Source organism: Grus americana, chromosome 1 (genome assembly GCF_028858705.1).
Source record: "Grus americana isolate bGruAme1 chromosome 1, bGruAme1.mat, whole genome shotgun sequence".
Taxonomy (NCBI): Eukaryota; Metazoa; Chordata; class Aves; order Gruiformes; family Gruidae; genus Grus; species Grus americana.
The window spans coordinates 120,906,600-120,922,182 of NC_072852.1; the positions used below are offsets into that span (position 1 = coordinate 120,906,600).

The 15,583-nt window shown below is 41.7% G+C and overlaps 1 protein-coding gene across 2 annotated transcripts in view; it reads left to right on the plus strand.

Moving 5' to 3' along the window:
• Positions 1–14,442, plus strand: part of BACE2 (beta-secretase 2) — a 55,096-nt gene extending 40,654 nt beyond the window's left edge. Inside the window, exon 9 of one of the 2 annotated variants that reach the window (XM_054809154.1) lies at positions 7,007–14,442. In XM_054809154.1, the coding sequence (XP_054665129.1) occupies positions 7,007–7,260 (254 nt within the window). In that variant the 3' untranslated portion in view covers positions 7,261–14,442. The remainder of the gene's footprint in view (positions 1–7,006) is intronic. The other variant, XM_054809165.1, reaches the window with a different exon arrangement.
• The last annotated feature ends 1,141 nt before the right edge of the window (positions 14,443–15,583 follow it).

A 15,583-nucleotide genomic window follows, 5' to 3' on the forward strand; every position in this document is an offset into this window, starting at 1 on the left:
AAGTGTGGTTACTCATGAAGTGTGAAGAGTGTATTTTTGAGCAATCACAAGCTATTCAGATTTCAAGGGGAGGGGAAAAAAACAGAAAAAGCTGTATTGCACGCAGCAGTCTTTTGGCATGAAGGAAAGCAACCTCAGCCTTGCGTATCTTAGCTGCATTCTTCCCTCTGAGAGAAGATCTTCTTTCTGAGACATCTGTCTGTTTGTGTAGTTTCCCCAACAGTTACATGAGACAAGTCCCTGTTTTTAATGCAGCTTCATTTTTGTGTAGTTCCTGTTCTAATTTGCGGATAAATGGATTCTTCAGCTAACTTTTGCAGTGTGCAATGAAGTTCCTCACTCATGCTTTTCTCTTAATGTAAATTGGGCCTTTTCAGCCTCTCAGAAATACTCAAAGAGCGAGCTAAGATGAAAATGGGACTCAAATTAAAACTTCTAGGGTTTGTGTTGGTTCTAAACAAATAGTTTTCTCAATGTAAGTAGAAAGCCATTAATGTTTTAATTAGCTGCTGAGGAAATGGGGAAAAGCTCATAATTTTTGGCTGATTTCAGGGTGCTGGTTAACTTTCTTGCCTTTTCATGATTTATCTCACTAAGGGTAGCTAAAAACAAAAGTGTTGGGGTTTCATCCCATCGTTGAGACATTGCTTTGGCACCACAAGAACATACAAGTGGGAGAGGAGGGGAAGGACGTGCATCGATATGCAAGTCTCTGTCCCAAACAGAAGTGGTCTATGCCCTGGAAAACATCATAGCATCTGAGATTTGCATGAGATAAGGACTACAACTGACAGTGCTTCTTTAATCTCCAGTATTTACGTTAGAGAGGGTAAGGGCAGTAAGTACTTGAGTGCTTAATGCAACCAGGTAATTGAGGGGAAAAAAAAAGAGATGCTAGCTAGCTGAGTTGTAGCTCCAGGGCATTTGAAAAGCTTTTTTTTTTTTTTTAATCTCCCCTTTGTTAATGGGTTCAAAATTGTCATCTTTGAGCTTGCTACGAAAGAAAATCTGGATATTGATGTGGGTTGTTTAATGAAGACCTGTATGAGGTACCATGCAGTGATGAAAGACACATTTTTAATGCATCTGGAAGGAGAGTGTAACTAGACAAATACTGCAGACCAGGTTTTTTCTGCCTTTCATTCTTCCTTGTGCTTCCTGGCTGCAGTTTTAGCAAGCGTAGAGCTGCCTCCTGTCCCTGCCACGCTGCAGCCATTAATGGAGAGGGGAGGGGGCATTTTGACAGAACATACTGACCGACGTGTGGTCAGCAGGGGACGCGAGCCAGCTGGTGCTTGTAAGAACTGCTTTGACAGAACATCTTTGTTGAGAAAAAGAATCAGGAAACCGTAATAACACCTTAATGTTAATATTGCTGCATAGAAGCATAGAGTTTGGCCACTTCGTGTAGTTCTGCCAGCCTCGTCTAGAGAAGAACTGAGCTTGCTGAATAGAAATGAAATCTGAATTTACATGAGCTTGGACACATGATGATACCCAGCTGGTGCTAGAAGGCATTGCCTCCTCGTTTCTTTGTCCATGTTTTGTGCATATGTCTAACCTAGCATCATGGGAACTTACCTTCTTGAGAAATCAGGTGACACAAGCCACTGACTGAGACGAGATATACTGATTTATCAGACTCCACTGACACGGGCAGATGACATTTTGCTGGATGTGCCAGTTATTCTGAATTCACTTCTTCACAGCTTGTGGTTTCCATATTTAACACTACTTTAATCAGAAAACCACAACTGTGAGTGGTTAGCAGTCAGTGCAGTGTGAGGGATTAAGCTGCCTAACTGGCCTCCTGTGGAGGCCAGCCATGTCCTCCATAGCAACTATATTAATGTAATTTATTTGGAGCTTTTTAGTCTGTACGTGGGCATAAATTGAATTGAATTACTAGTGGCATAAATCTTCAGAAACAGAGAAATATAAAAGGCCATTTGGTGTGGCTTTGCAGTGACCTATGCTTTCTTGTTTACAATACAGTGTTAACGCTAAATTTAAGCCCGTGTTTTTATAAGATGTTAAACTGGTATGTGCTGAATACAACAATGAGGGGAACAGGACTAAAAGCATTAACTTCATTGAAGTCCCAAGTTTCTTTTGAGACTTGCTAGAGATGAGAACTGGCTTTATCCCACAATACTTGCACCATTTTCATTCTCCAGGATGTACCAAGAGTGAGGAGAGTTAGACGGCTGCAGAAAGCTATTCCATTGTAGCAGGAAAAGAAATTTGCTTTTTCCTCAATATGTGAAACCCTTTAAGACTTATTCTGCCTGTTACGAATTTCAAATTGTTTCAAGTTGCCCATTGATAATTTCAGGGATAACCTACTGTTTACAGGATGACTAGGAAAGGTTTTGGATCAGATCCCTTCTTGAGACAAGATGTTCAGATCGACTAGTTAGTATTAGCGAAGCAACCTGATGGTACCTTGGCATTGAGCAGAATTAGACCCCTAGTATTTCTGCAGTAAGTGAGAAGATCATAGGAACAAGACTTGGGTATTTTTTTAGGGAAGAAATGCACCAAGCACTGTAATCATAAATTACTTCTACACTAAACTGTGATGAAACAGAATGCACCCGAATTTGTGGGCACTAAACTGGGAAGAATGGATGGCATGATAAATAGCAGAGCTTCAGTTCAGAAGGACCTTTGTAACCTGGAGGACAGGGCAGCAGAAACCTCAAGAGTTTCAGTGAACAGAAGTGCAAAGTTCTGCACCTCGAGCAGAAAACCACCATGCGTGGGTACAGTCTGGGAAGGGACTGGCTGAATAGGAAAAAGAACTGGGGATTATGGTGGTCCCTAAGTTGAATGCAAGCCAGGGGTGAGTGCAAGTGAAACTACCTAAGAAAGGGCAACATCCACCAGTTACATTCAGGAAGGTTGAAATTGGGCATGAGGAATTCCTTCTTTACCAGGTGGGTGGTACAGCACTAAAACAGTCTGCCCAGAGGCATCACGAGGTTTCCATCCTCAGGGTTTTACAAGACCTGGCTGGATAAAGCTGTAGCTGACCTGATCTATTGATGGTGATTGTCCTGCTCTGAGTAGGAGGCTGGACTAGGTGACTTCCAGGGGCCCCTTCCAAGCAGCACTTTACAATTTCATGATAAATTTGATCTATCTTCAGGTTTTCTTACTTTCCAAACCACCCAAGATGGTGAGTGAGTGTGTTTGAGTTCTACACAAATGTTATAAAAGAGTATTTTTCCAGAGGTGCCATTTTTTGTCCTGTAATTATCAACAATGAAGAAAATCTCATTTATCCAAGGTCAAGAATTTATTGTAGGTATCTACGACCAGATGTTCTACAAAATATATGCCAAAATATCCTAATTCAGCTAGTGTGTAATATGCTAAGCGTGTGTGTCTGCTAGTTTCTGTTAAGGGCTTGTTTGAACAATTTAGGCAAATTTCATCTCTCTTGATTTCCTCTCAATTTCTCTGGAGGTGGAAGAGGGTGAGGGAAAACTTATTTTTGGAGGGAAGAAAGCAGAGGCTGTGCTGCTATCAAGCATTCTCAAAATGTAATTTAAAATGTCAGCGACTATGGCAACAGCTTTGTATTGCCTTTTTTAATAGGAGTAATTATTGTACTGAAGCCAAATAATGAGTAATTAGGGACTGTTTATTTTCAAAGCTATCTCCAAAGTGGAAAACTGTGCTGCCTTCCCCCCCCCCCCCCCTTCTTCAAAATACTAAATTCCAAAGTAGTAGTACTTACGCCTTGCATTTCACATTAGCATTAAATGTAGTTTAGTTTGGTTTTGCTGCAGGACTTCATATAGAGAGATGAAATTATGTGAGGGGGTGAGATGTCCAGAAGAAACAATTGCATGGTGGACAAAGCACAATACTGGGACTCCGAACAAAACTGATTTTTGCCACAGACGTTCTAGGGAGCCTTTTACAAGTCTGTCCACTACTGTGCAGCCCCCTTACCATATCTATGTAACAGCAGTGTCTTGGTAAAAATATGCTAATGATATAGGGTGCACAGGCCAGTTTTTTACCACCTGATGAGTTGAGAGAGTACGTGTTTGGTATTCACCAGTGTTAGGGTGCTCGTGGGTGCAGCCTCAGATTTCACCCAATCCATTCTAACAGCTTATTGCTGCTAAAGGAGTCTTCCCACACTTGCAGCTGGAGAAGGCATTGGTTCAGTTGTGTAATCCTACAGAAAATTCCTCATTTGGGCATTTTGTTTGTTATGACAGGTTGGTTTTCCATCAGATGAGCGAGTCGCCCTGACTCTCCTTGCAGCCTACCAGTCACTAGCACCGATACAACAGGCAGCGAGGGACAGGAGCGAGGGCAAGCAGGACTGTCCCTTTCAGCAGCAGCCCGCAATTAGGTTGAATTAAGTCTAATGAAACTTAAACCTTAAAATAATATGAGGTATTGGGAGGCCAGGGACTGAATGCCAACTAAAATCTCTCCCAATAAATGGCAGATAAAGCAGCTCACCTATTCTGCATTTGTTTCTCCACAAAGAACCCTAAAGGCCACCTTCCTGCCTTTCCAGAACCCAGGGTCCCCTCTTCCTTCCAAGGGGTATTTTATGCTAATTTCTTTAAACATGCTTTCAGGAGTTGTGTCTAAGATATGTGTACATAAGAGATACTGCTTTCAGTAGGCAGAATCACTTGGAATTTGGCAAGAGTGCGTCTGCATATAAAATGAACAGGAAATTAAGGAAGAAGGTTAAAACTGAGGCCTTTGTAAGAAATACACAAATCTGTCTTGAAGTATCTGACTAGAGAAGTGAATTACAACCGTTTGGAAGACTTGTTAAAATGCACAGACAATAGTAACTGCAGGCTCCTAGTTGCCCCCAGCAAGCAAAAAGGTATCCATCCTTCCCCGGCCGCGCACCTGCAGATACGAAATGCTCTGAGTATTTTGTTGCCCTGGGCAACTCACTTGCTCTGCCTTTACATACGCGTAGCCCTGTCCACAACTCAGGGGAACTTTGCTGCGCTCGCCACGGTTACTGTGACAACCACGGGCAGCATAACCCTTTTTAGCAAATACTGGTTTAACAAGTAGGGGTTTGTGATGGTAATGAAACAAGTCACGCAATCCGAGATGTTACAGAGACCACTCAAAAACGGAGCTGCCAAGGCACCCCTTCGTACTTCTTGCCTTAGCTTTGTCATCTCCATTTTTCGAGCTGCTGGATTAGCTTCTCCCTGCAGCCCCAACAGCACTGGTCCTTCATGTCCCAGCTCCTCGCTCCTGACATTGACCTTCTGTGGTGGGTTGACCCTGGCTGAAGGCCAGGTGCCCACCAGAGCCGCTCTCTCACTCCCCTCATTCACTAGACAGGGGAGAAAAGGCATAACGAAACGCTTGTGGGCCGAGATAAGGACGGGGAGAGATCACTCACTAATTGTCATCACGAGCAAACCAGACTGAACTGAGAGAGGAAATTCATCTAATTTATTACCAAGCAAAACAGAGTAGAGGAATGAGAAATGAAATCAAGTCTTAAAACACCTCCCCCCACCCCTCCCATCTTCCCGGGCTCAACTTTACTCCCGGCTTCAACCTTCCCCCCCCCTCAGCGGCACAGGGGGATGGGGAATGGGGGTTGTGGTCAGTTCAGCACACGGTGTTTCTGCTGCTCCTTCCTCTCAGGGGGAGGACTCCTCTCATCATTCCCCGGCTCCAACGTGGAGTCCCTCTCACAGGAGACAGTCCTTCATGAACTTCTCCAAAGTGAGTCCTTCCCACAGGCTACAGTCCTTCACGAACTGCTCCAGCGTGGGTCCCCCACGAGGTCACAAGTCCTGCCAGCAAACCTGCTCTGACGTGGGCTCCCCTCTGCACTGGTCCACAGGTCCTGCCAGGAGCTTGCTCCAGCGCAGGCTTCCCATGGGGTCACAGCCTCCTTCAGGTGCCTCCACCTGCTCCGGCGTGGGGTCCTCCACAGGCTGCAGGTGGAATCTCTACACCCCCTCATCCTTCCTCCATGGGCTGCAGGGGGACAGCCTGCTTCACCATGGTCTTCACCACGGGCTGCAGGGGGATCTCTGCTCCGGCGCCTGGAGCTCCTCCTGCCCCTCCTTCTGCACTGACCTTGGTGTCTGCAGAGTTTCTTACATCTTCTCACTCCTCTCTCCGGCTGCAAAAGCTCTCCCTAACTTGTTTTTTCCCTTAAATATGTTATCACAGAGGCGCTGATTGGCTTGGCCTTGGCCAGCGGCGGGCCCGTCTTGGAGCCGGCTGGCATTGGCTCTATCAGACACAGGGGAAGCTTCTAGCAGCTTCTCACCCCCCCCCCCACTACTAAAACTTTGCCACACAAACCCAATACACCTTCCTCTCCACCGTTCCCCTTTTCTGTACAGCTGTCACCCAGGTCTCCTGCCTCATCTCCTCTTCCTTCTGAATTTTCACCTCCACTCACAAGAGTATCTCTGCTGCTTTCCACCTTTCATCTTGTGTTTAGGGTACAGTCCTTTAAGGTATCTATGAAGCTAACGATCCTGCATGCTGCTCCCTAAGACCCTGGAAGATAGCAGACACAGATGTAAGAATCATCTGAGGTACCTTCCAGTTGTTGCAAATGCCAGAGACAAACAAAAACTGTCCAGACCCTGACCTACTCCATTGTAAGTGTTGAGGAATTCTTAAGCTTTGTTAAATTGACGTTTCTGAAAGGTTAGTCCAGAGAGAAGAGGTGATCCAGTAGCCTGCGGTTTAATTTGGGCTGTGGAAAACCTGATTTAAATGTCTGCTTTCTTGTTGACAGACTGTGTAGATGTGGGAGTATCATGGTCTCCTTATGCTTCAGGTTCCCATTTTATAAACATGGAATACAAGTATTTTTATTGCAGTGAGAAATACAATAAAACACGAGTATGCTGAGATGTATGATGACAGAGGAAGAGGGATATCTAGGTATTTAAATGAGATTTTTTGTTATTTGCTTTTAAATGGAGTCTATAGACTTAATGTTTTTCGTTTTGTAATTTCTCAGAAGTTGATGGCTCTCCAGTATCTGAGATTGAAGGCCCTTTCACAACAGCAGATGTTGCAAGCAACTGTGTTTCCAGCGTTTCTTTCCATGAACCAGTGTTGTGGATTGCCTCCTATGCTCTCATGAGCCTGTGTGGAATTATCCTCCTTGTACTGATCATCCTGCTGCTTATTCCACCACGGTGTCAGCATCGCTACACTGACAATGACGTGGTCAATGACGAATCCTCCTTAGTGCGTCATCGATGGAAATGAGAAACTTGATTGTGAAACCTGGAACTTAAACAGAATGAAGAACAAAGTACTCTGCCAAGGGGAAGAAGCCAATGCCTCAATCCTTTCTACGTTCATGACAAATTGCTGTTGAAATCTCGCCAAATACCCTGCATCGTAACTTTTTAAGCTTTATTTTCTAACACTGATTCTGAACCAAAGCACTGTTAACCACCTCTTAAGTGCTACGGTACTGGATTTGCTACTGCAGTACAATGAGCCTTTATGCTCTCAATAGTACCTTCTTTTAAAAAAAGAAAAAAAAGAGAAAAAAAGAGAAAAAAACACACCATGATGTTTTTCCACTGTCTGAACAATTGTCCATCCCTCTTTCACAAAAAAAGGACCTGTCAGTATTTTCTAACTAATCAAGCCTTGACTGTAGAAAAAAGAGAAAAAAAACCTTAATAATATTTCTTATTAATTGCATTAAATGAATACTGCTTTCTGTTTACATCAATTCATTTTGAAACTGTGCTTACAGTGAGGGGGAGGGAGAAAGGTCAGACTTAAGCAGCAGAGAAAAGCAAGTGAAGTCAAGAAGAAATGTTGGTTTGTGGGGTTTTTTCCTCAAGATCACTGCTGCCACTTGAGAGGGTCGCCCTTCCTGAGTGTCATTACAACATAGTTTGAGGAGGTGAAAACTGGGAAACAGACTTGTTCAGCCTTAGTGTAAAACAAGACTACCTCTCTTAATTTACAAGGATGCTACCACTGGTAAGCACGTGGCTTAGAACTGGTCTTGAACCACAAGACGCTCCATACAACCAAATGCAATTCCTTGGCTTCAAAGTAGTGGATTTTATAAAAATTAATACTTCCTGACTTTCCACTTTGGTGCACAAAAAAAGCCTTTCAGTTTTCTCTCTATTGTGGGGTTTTGTGGGGTTTGTTGGGTTTTTTGAGTTGAGGATGACTGATACTTAGAAAAGGCTGGTCTGCATAAATATGTCCATGTCCTGCCATTTCTTTTGGTATTCCTTGTGAGCTTGTTTAAAAAAAAAAAAAAAAAAAACAACAAAATGAGAAAGACAACCCTCTTTTTTGACTGAACTCAGCAACCTAGAAGTTCAAGAAAAAAGTATCTGTCTTCATGGACAGACTGTGAAGTGAAAGCCTTAATGCTGACTTGTTTTTCAACTTGCCCAGCAGCTGGAGGTGTTTAGTTTAGTTTCACCGGTGAGTCAATCAAATGAAAAGTGTATGTAATGACCAGCTGAAAACAAACATATGGTAAGAATGAAAACAATAGTGGAAGAGAGCACGGAAAAATATATTTGACCAGACCTCTGTTGTGCAAGCGTAGATTTTAAGGCTGAGGTCAGAACATGGTATTTTCTTTGCAGATAGGACAATTTTTCTTGTATCTAGTCAGTGAGCATTGCAGGACCTCCATTGCTTCTCTATGACACTGGCGTAGTGGATTTGAAAGATAAACAATGCAAGGTTGAGGAATCCGGTGATAACTATTAGTTATCTGGGGGTTTGTGTTTGTTTTTTTAAGGAAAAAAAAAATTCCTTTGCATTTCGATAGCAGAGCGGTTTGCATATCTGTGTGGAAAACAAGGAGACAAAAAAAGGAAGCTTAGCTCTGAATCTCCTAGTCCCTTGCCTAGAAAATTTTCTGCCTATAATCCCTTCATATAGCTTTCTGATTCACACTGCCTCTGCATCCGACTCTGCATGGAATAAGCAAAGATTTCTTTTTTTCAGGAATGGTGCTTTTACAGAGGTGCACGTAATATGTGTGAAAATAAAGCACTGTTTCTTTTAAACTAACTTGTGTATTTCACTTCATAACTGGAAGTGCCTGTGGTTTTCTTTCCTTTTTAATTCTTGCACTTTCAGATTGCTTGGCTGAATAGAGTTAAATAATTGGTGTTGTGATTCAATGTCTGAAAATTATTTCTCTGGGAATTAGGAGTTGGAAATAGGAGGAAATTTTGAGTTTGCTTCCTTCTTCCTCTGCCTCTTAGTTTTTAAGGAGAGAAAAATGATTAATTATAAGGAATGTAAGAAACTATAGAGCTTAGATATTTTCTCCCTATTCTGTTTTCCATATGTCTCTCTCAGTGTCTTATAATTAGAATTTTTAGTACACGTTATAACAAGAAATTCCCTTGAGGTTTTTCTTAAAGCAGTAGACTTTGCTCTGAAAAGAGAGTGATGTTTCCAATTCTGTGATTCAGTTCCATATCGTCCTCCTGGGTTTGGTTTGACACATAACAAATAATTTCAAAGTTGCATTCCTTCTTCTACAGTATAGTAATATCAGTAATGCTTCTGTAGCCTGTTTCAAACAGAAACACGGTGTGAATGTTTGGATTGATACAGCAGTAAACAATGAGCCCTTTTTCGATTCAGGAAGTAGTAACACTTGTATGCTTTTAAAATTTTTCTTAGCTGCTTCCCTCTCCCGCCCCCTCATATCTATCTCCTTACCACAAAAAGTTTTAAGAAGGAATTTACTGGGAAAGGTTCTTAGTATGCTTTCTAATGAGAAGTGAGATTTCTTCTGAGTTGCTTAATGAAGTCTTTTCAGTGCGCTAGATTTCGTATAAAAACCTTTCTGCTTCACCCTTTCACTTTGAATGTCATTGGTCAAGACATTTTAATAGAAATGCTTGAATTATATGAGCAATAGTCAAGTAGCACAAATGAAATAGTAATATATTCTTGAGTTTTCGTGGCATTCCTTGCCACTAAAATTTGGCCTAAAAATGCTGTTAGCGACATCTGCTAGCAGCACAAACTTCATCTCAGCTTGTAAATTGATACTTACACTGGCAGATATTCAGGTGAGTATTGCTTTGTTGCTCTGGCAACAAGAAGAGCAATAGAAACCCTTGAGGGTTCATTTTTAGCCTACAGCACATTAAGAAAAATAATGCTCTTGAGCATTTTTCTATGAAAGATGAAATACAATGATAGACTACCGTGTTACCAAGTGTGTCTTACTAGTGATCTCTTTCCCTGATACATTTTCTTTTAAAGGAAGAGCACTGTGAGGTATTTTATACTCCTGTTAACTAACTTCAGAGATAAGATTAAACCATACCTTTAAAAAAAGGGGGGGGTGGGGGCAAAAAACAGCTTTGAGTAAAGGTGGTGGTGGAAAATATTCTCTGTTTATTATGGAAGACAGGATGCTCCACATCACAGCACTCCAAATCATTCCTTGTACACATATCAATATTTCTTGTATAATCAGTGTTTTCCTAATGTGAATGCAATATCATGTACCATGAAAATGTCAGAAAACTGTGTTTTATTGGATGCAGCCTTTTAGATAATTGACGCTATCAGTTCAATCATTAGGGATTTGAAGATGTGTGATTTGAGTTCAAGTAGTTAAACCTGAGTTCAGGCATGGGAATATGTTAGTTCTATCCTACTGCATTCACAAGTTTTAGAAATATTATCACGGGCTTTTTGGCTCAATTTAAATGCCGAAGAAAATAGATGAAGAATTTTAATAAACCTTTTTTTCAGGTTCTGTAAAAGAGTTGGATAGAGGGCATTGCTCTGTTTTTAAGGTGAAAGAGCTTGTATTTAAGATTTGTATGTTGGATGAACCTAAATGCAATATATCAAGGCAGCATACCGCTCCAGTTCTCAGCTTTGATGCTGTGCAGGTTAACTAGTGGTAATCACAGAGCTATCAGTTTTGGTATCTCTTGTTAAGGTATCAGTTGTTTAACGACAGTTAACTCTTTATCAGCTAAAGTCAACCTATGAGTATTCTGCCCAGTTACTTGCTGTGTATTGGCTGGCTGTGTTTCACTGAAGGACGAGCTATTTGTATACTAAACTTTTTCTTTTAAATATGAAAAGGCTTATGAGAGTTGCTTAACACAGCACGTTTTCAGAGAGAGTGGTCCTTAAATTTTCTGATAATCCAGAATGGTTGCGCTGCTGAAAGCTTCTTTGATTTCTGTAGAGGTTTCCAACAACAAGGTTGGTTGTCATAACCTGATCTCAGACATGAGCCTCATATGTATAAGTAGTAATATGAGCTGCATAATGAAGGGGGTTGGTACAATGACCTATGGAGGTGAAAGTAAAGGAAATACGGAAAGAGAAATAAGTAAGCTGCCATTCACTTCATTAAAAATTGTAAGAGCATAACAGATTGATCCTTTTAAGAAAGGTCTGCACAATTTACCAAGACATTAGTTCCTGTCAAACTTGACTCCCTGATTGATAAATTGTTCTGGTCACTGAAGTTCACACTGCTGTTCAAAGAAGTGAAGACAGATTGGTAGTGGGATACAAGCAATCTTCTGAGCCAATCTGATTTTCTGGCTTCTGGGGCCTAATTAGACGTTAGGCCAGGCTTGTGAGTAATCCAGAGTCCTGGTAATGGCTCCTTGGGAACCTTATTTGAAATATAATTGTTGGCTTCAGCCAAACCCCTGGATGAGATGGATCTGTACGGCAAAAGCTACCACTTGCACTAACTGACAGGCTACAGTGAGCTGAAGCTGGCTGGTGGTGTGAAATGTGGAGATGCTAAATAATTGAGTCTTCTACCAGACTTCCAGATCAAGGCTGGGGCACCTCAGTAGAGCAGAATGGGAGAGTGACTGCAGTTGCGGACAAGCTGCTGTAAGCGTAACGTCAGTCGCTCACCCGGCTGCTTTGGTAAGGGGTCACTTGTCTGAGTATCTTGAAAGCCAGTGTGCTCTAAGGAGCCTGTTGCTGCTGCTGAGAATTACCCGCTCACAGGTGAATAAGGGGGACAATCATCTTTAATTAGAATCATTGGCCAGTTACTGAATATTCCTCTCTCCGTATAACAAAGCGCACAGTGATAGGTCTCATTCCTAGGAATAGTCTGTTTGTAAGCAACAAAATGTGTTATTTCAAAACATGTTGACATTGGTGACTGTACAGTATAAAAATGTTTTGTGTTTGCCTTTTTTTTTTTTCCTTTTCACTGTATCTAGGCTTTGCCTGGATCTTTGTGGCCAGGTAGTTTTTGAAATACTGGGAATTTTAGATTAGAGTACGAAGGCATGTGCAGAATTGCTTTTAAGCTAGCCAAAAAGTAAAACACAGAAGGTAATTTTCAGCATTTAAAAGGAAGTAGCCCTCAATAAGTGTTCTCTCCTTTTTATTTATGATAATAATTTAAATCAATGTATTTTAGTATAGCTGCTGTCCTACTAATTCACTGGCTGTAAATTTTCTGATTTTTCTGATTGTCTTCTGGCCCACTCATTCCCGCCCTCAAAAAAAAAATTCCTAAAAGCTGAAGACCTCTATATCCAAAATTCAGCCTTCTAACAAAAGATATGTTTTTCCTGGTGACCATTCACAGACCTGTTTTAAAGTAGTTTGTAAGGCTTTAGAAATGAACTCTAGGTTGAAAATACTTGCATTAGTATTAGGAGGAGAATTAGAGCCAAAACTTAATCTATGTCAGCAGTCCCTGAATTTGTCTGTGTGCAAAGACCTCCTCTGTCCATTTGACTACATTTCCTAGACCTCTTTCACTTCCCACTTGGAAATACTTAACTGCTTGGTCTTCCTCGGTGGTCCCATACGTTTTCCTTTTTCTCTGTCCTTACAAAATACAGGGGTGGAGGGGAGGACCACAAGGAGCTATGAGAGTTAGTGCCATTCCTTAAGCAGATGATGGCCCCTTCCTTGAAGGCCTTGGGTTTTTTTGTCCTATCACCAACTGTAGTGGACCCGTACTATCTGTTGGCCTTTTTTCCTGACTGAGACACTCCTGCTTTTGCCATTTGAGCAACTCAGCCTTCTCTGATTTTACAGCGATGTGTACTTAGAAAAAATACTTGAATAAACTACATTGTTTGTAATCATCCTCTCATCACATCCCTTTTTGAAGAGGGGAAATTTTCAGTGTCATGTCAAACCTGCAAAGGGTATGTTTATTCCTGTGTTGTTAGAGAGGAAGTATATAATTGAATGTTTAAATGGCTGTATTTGCAACACAGTTGGTTTTCCCCTTTGCAAAATTCAGGGGGGAAAAAAACCTGAACTTAAGCAAGTCGTGTTGAAGTGGTACTGAAAAGACAACAGACAATTTCCTGATAGCACCGAGGCATGGATTACTGCAGTATGTCCTGGAAAAAAATGCTTTGCTAGCCAGTACTCTATGTGTGCATAAACTACACAAGGTTGAGTGTTTAAATAAGATTTATCTGAAACAGGCAGTTCACGTTTTTTATTGGAAATTTTATATGGAGATGCAGAAATCTTTTAAGACTTTAACACTACAACAACTGTTATTTGATAGTTCTTTAGGAAGCATGGAAAGGATTTCACTTTAATTAAATGATTCCATCTTGTAGAGGCATTTGTTCACCGGATTTATTTTTTTTTAAAATATGGCATTGCTAGCCGGTCTAGGGAAGTGATTGTCCCACTCTACACTGCACTGGTGTGGCCTCACCTCGACTACTACGTGCAGTTTTGGGCGCCACAGTACAAAAAGAACATAAAACTACTGGCGAGTGTCCAAAGGAGGGCAACAAAGATGGTGAAGGGTCTAGAGGGGAAGATGTATGAGGAGAGGCTGAAGTCCCTTGGTTTGTTCAGCCTAGAGAAGAGGAGACTGAGGGGAGACCTCATCATGGCCTACGGCTTCCTCACGAGGGGGAGCAAGGGGGCAGGCGCTGATCTCCTCCCTCTGGTGACCAGTGGTAGAACCCGAGGGAACGGAATGAAGCTGTGACGGGGGAGGTTTAGGTTGGATATCAGGAGAAGGCTCTTCACTGGGAAGGTGGTCGGGCACTGGAACAGGCTCCCCAGGGAAGCGGTCACAGCACCGAGCCTGACTCAGTTCAAGAAGCGTCTGGATAACGCTCTCAGTCATATGCTCTGATTCGGCTGGTCCTGTGTGGAACCAGGAGTTGGACTCGATGATCCTTGTGGGTCCCTTCCAGCTCAGGATATTTTATGGTTCTAAATAGGTGAGGTGTAACAATGAAAGGAAAATGGGATCAAAACATTGAAAAAAGGGGTACAGTCTTTTTAATTCAGTCTTTGGGTGATGTCTGTCCCACTTACTGTCAAGCCTCATTACTGAATTTTCCAAAAGTTGATATTTTGTATTTTCAGGTCTTGCCATTTTCAGATAAATACTATGTAAAAAATCAAATTTTCTGCTGCTTAAAATAAATGATTAATTCTTTCAACCTATTCAATGTGTCTTTTTAAATCCTGTTAAAATGAACTTTCAAGCCGATAAATTATATCCATGCAAATTCTTCCTAGGACTTCGGGACTTTCAATTCTAACCTCTGGCTTTAGCTCTGAAAAGAAAGCAGAACTGCTCTAGATCTCCTCTGAACCTTGAGGGGAAGGGAGGAGGCAGGCAAGTTTAGGTCCTGGGTGATGTTTCCTGCTTACACCCAAATAACTGCAATGACCTTGCTTCAACTTTTCATTGGTTCCTTTCACTATTGGACAGAAATCAGGCACAGAAAACATTAAATTGAAAAGATGAAGCTTCTGATCATCTGGAATGGATTCAGGTAATATTTTGGACTGTTGCTGTCTACTGTCCTAAACTGTAAAACAAGAAGGCATACAAATTGAATGTCCCTGTCCCCAAGGCAGCCAGCCATGCTCCGAGTGGTGGTTTCTTCCCTTGGGAGAGCCCCGAGGAGGAGGGTGGTTGCTGCGCTCTGTGTTCTGTACCCCGGGAGGTGGCGCACGCGGTCTGCTTTTCAAGTTTTCAGCCCTTGCAGAGCAAATTCTATCGTCTTGCTTGAATTCTATTAAAAGTACTTTCGATTTTTCTCTTTTTTTAAATATCCGACCTAAAAAGGTCCTTAACTTGGGGGTCTCCTGATCATTTGGCAATATCCCTCTTCCCTCCCCCCTAAAAGCCTCTTTTAAGAAGTCCATTATTTTTAGCCCTGACCTTTTATCTTTAAAGGTGGCATGGTGTATGCATGTTGATAAACTTAGGGGGATTGGTCAAGCAAGACAGATTAGCACCAACTGTTTAATATGGTGGGTTTATTCCACACTTTGAAAGATGGCTGGGTTTGCTTATTGCTGTCCTGATATTCAATGAAGCCTACCTATTATTACACAAAACTAAAATGGTCTGTTCACTCACGCTTCTCTTGGTCATCTTTCCCCATTAAAGCTGGCCCAACTAGACAAAACACCTTTTAAGTTTCTCTATGAAACACAAAAGTAAGAATTTATTGCAATAATACGGCTTTTTTCGTAACCACAGTGCAGTATAGGCAAATAAGTGAAGGTTTACAATTCAAGTGCCCGACATAATTTTTCAGGACGACATGTAATTCTGATGGCC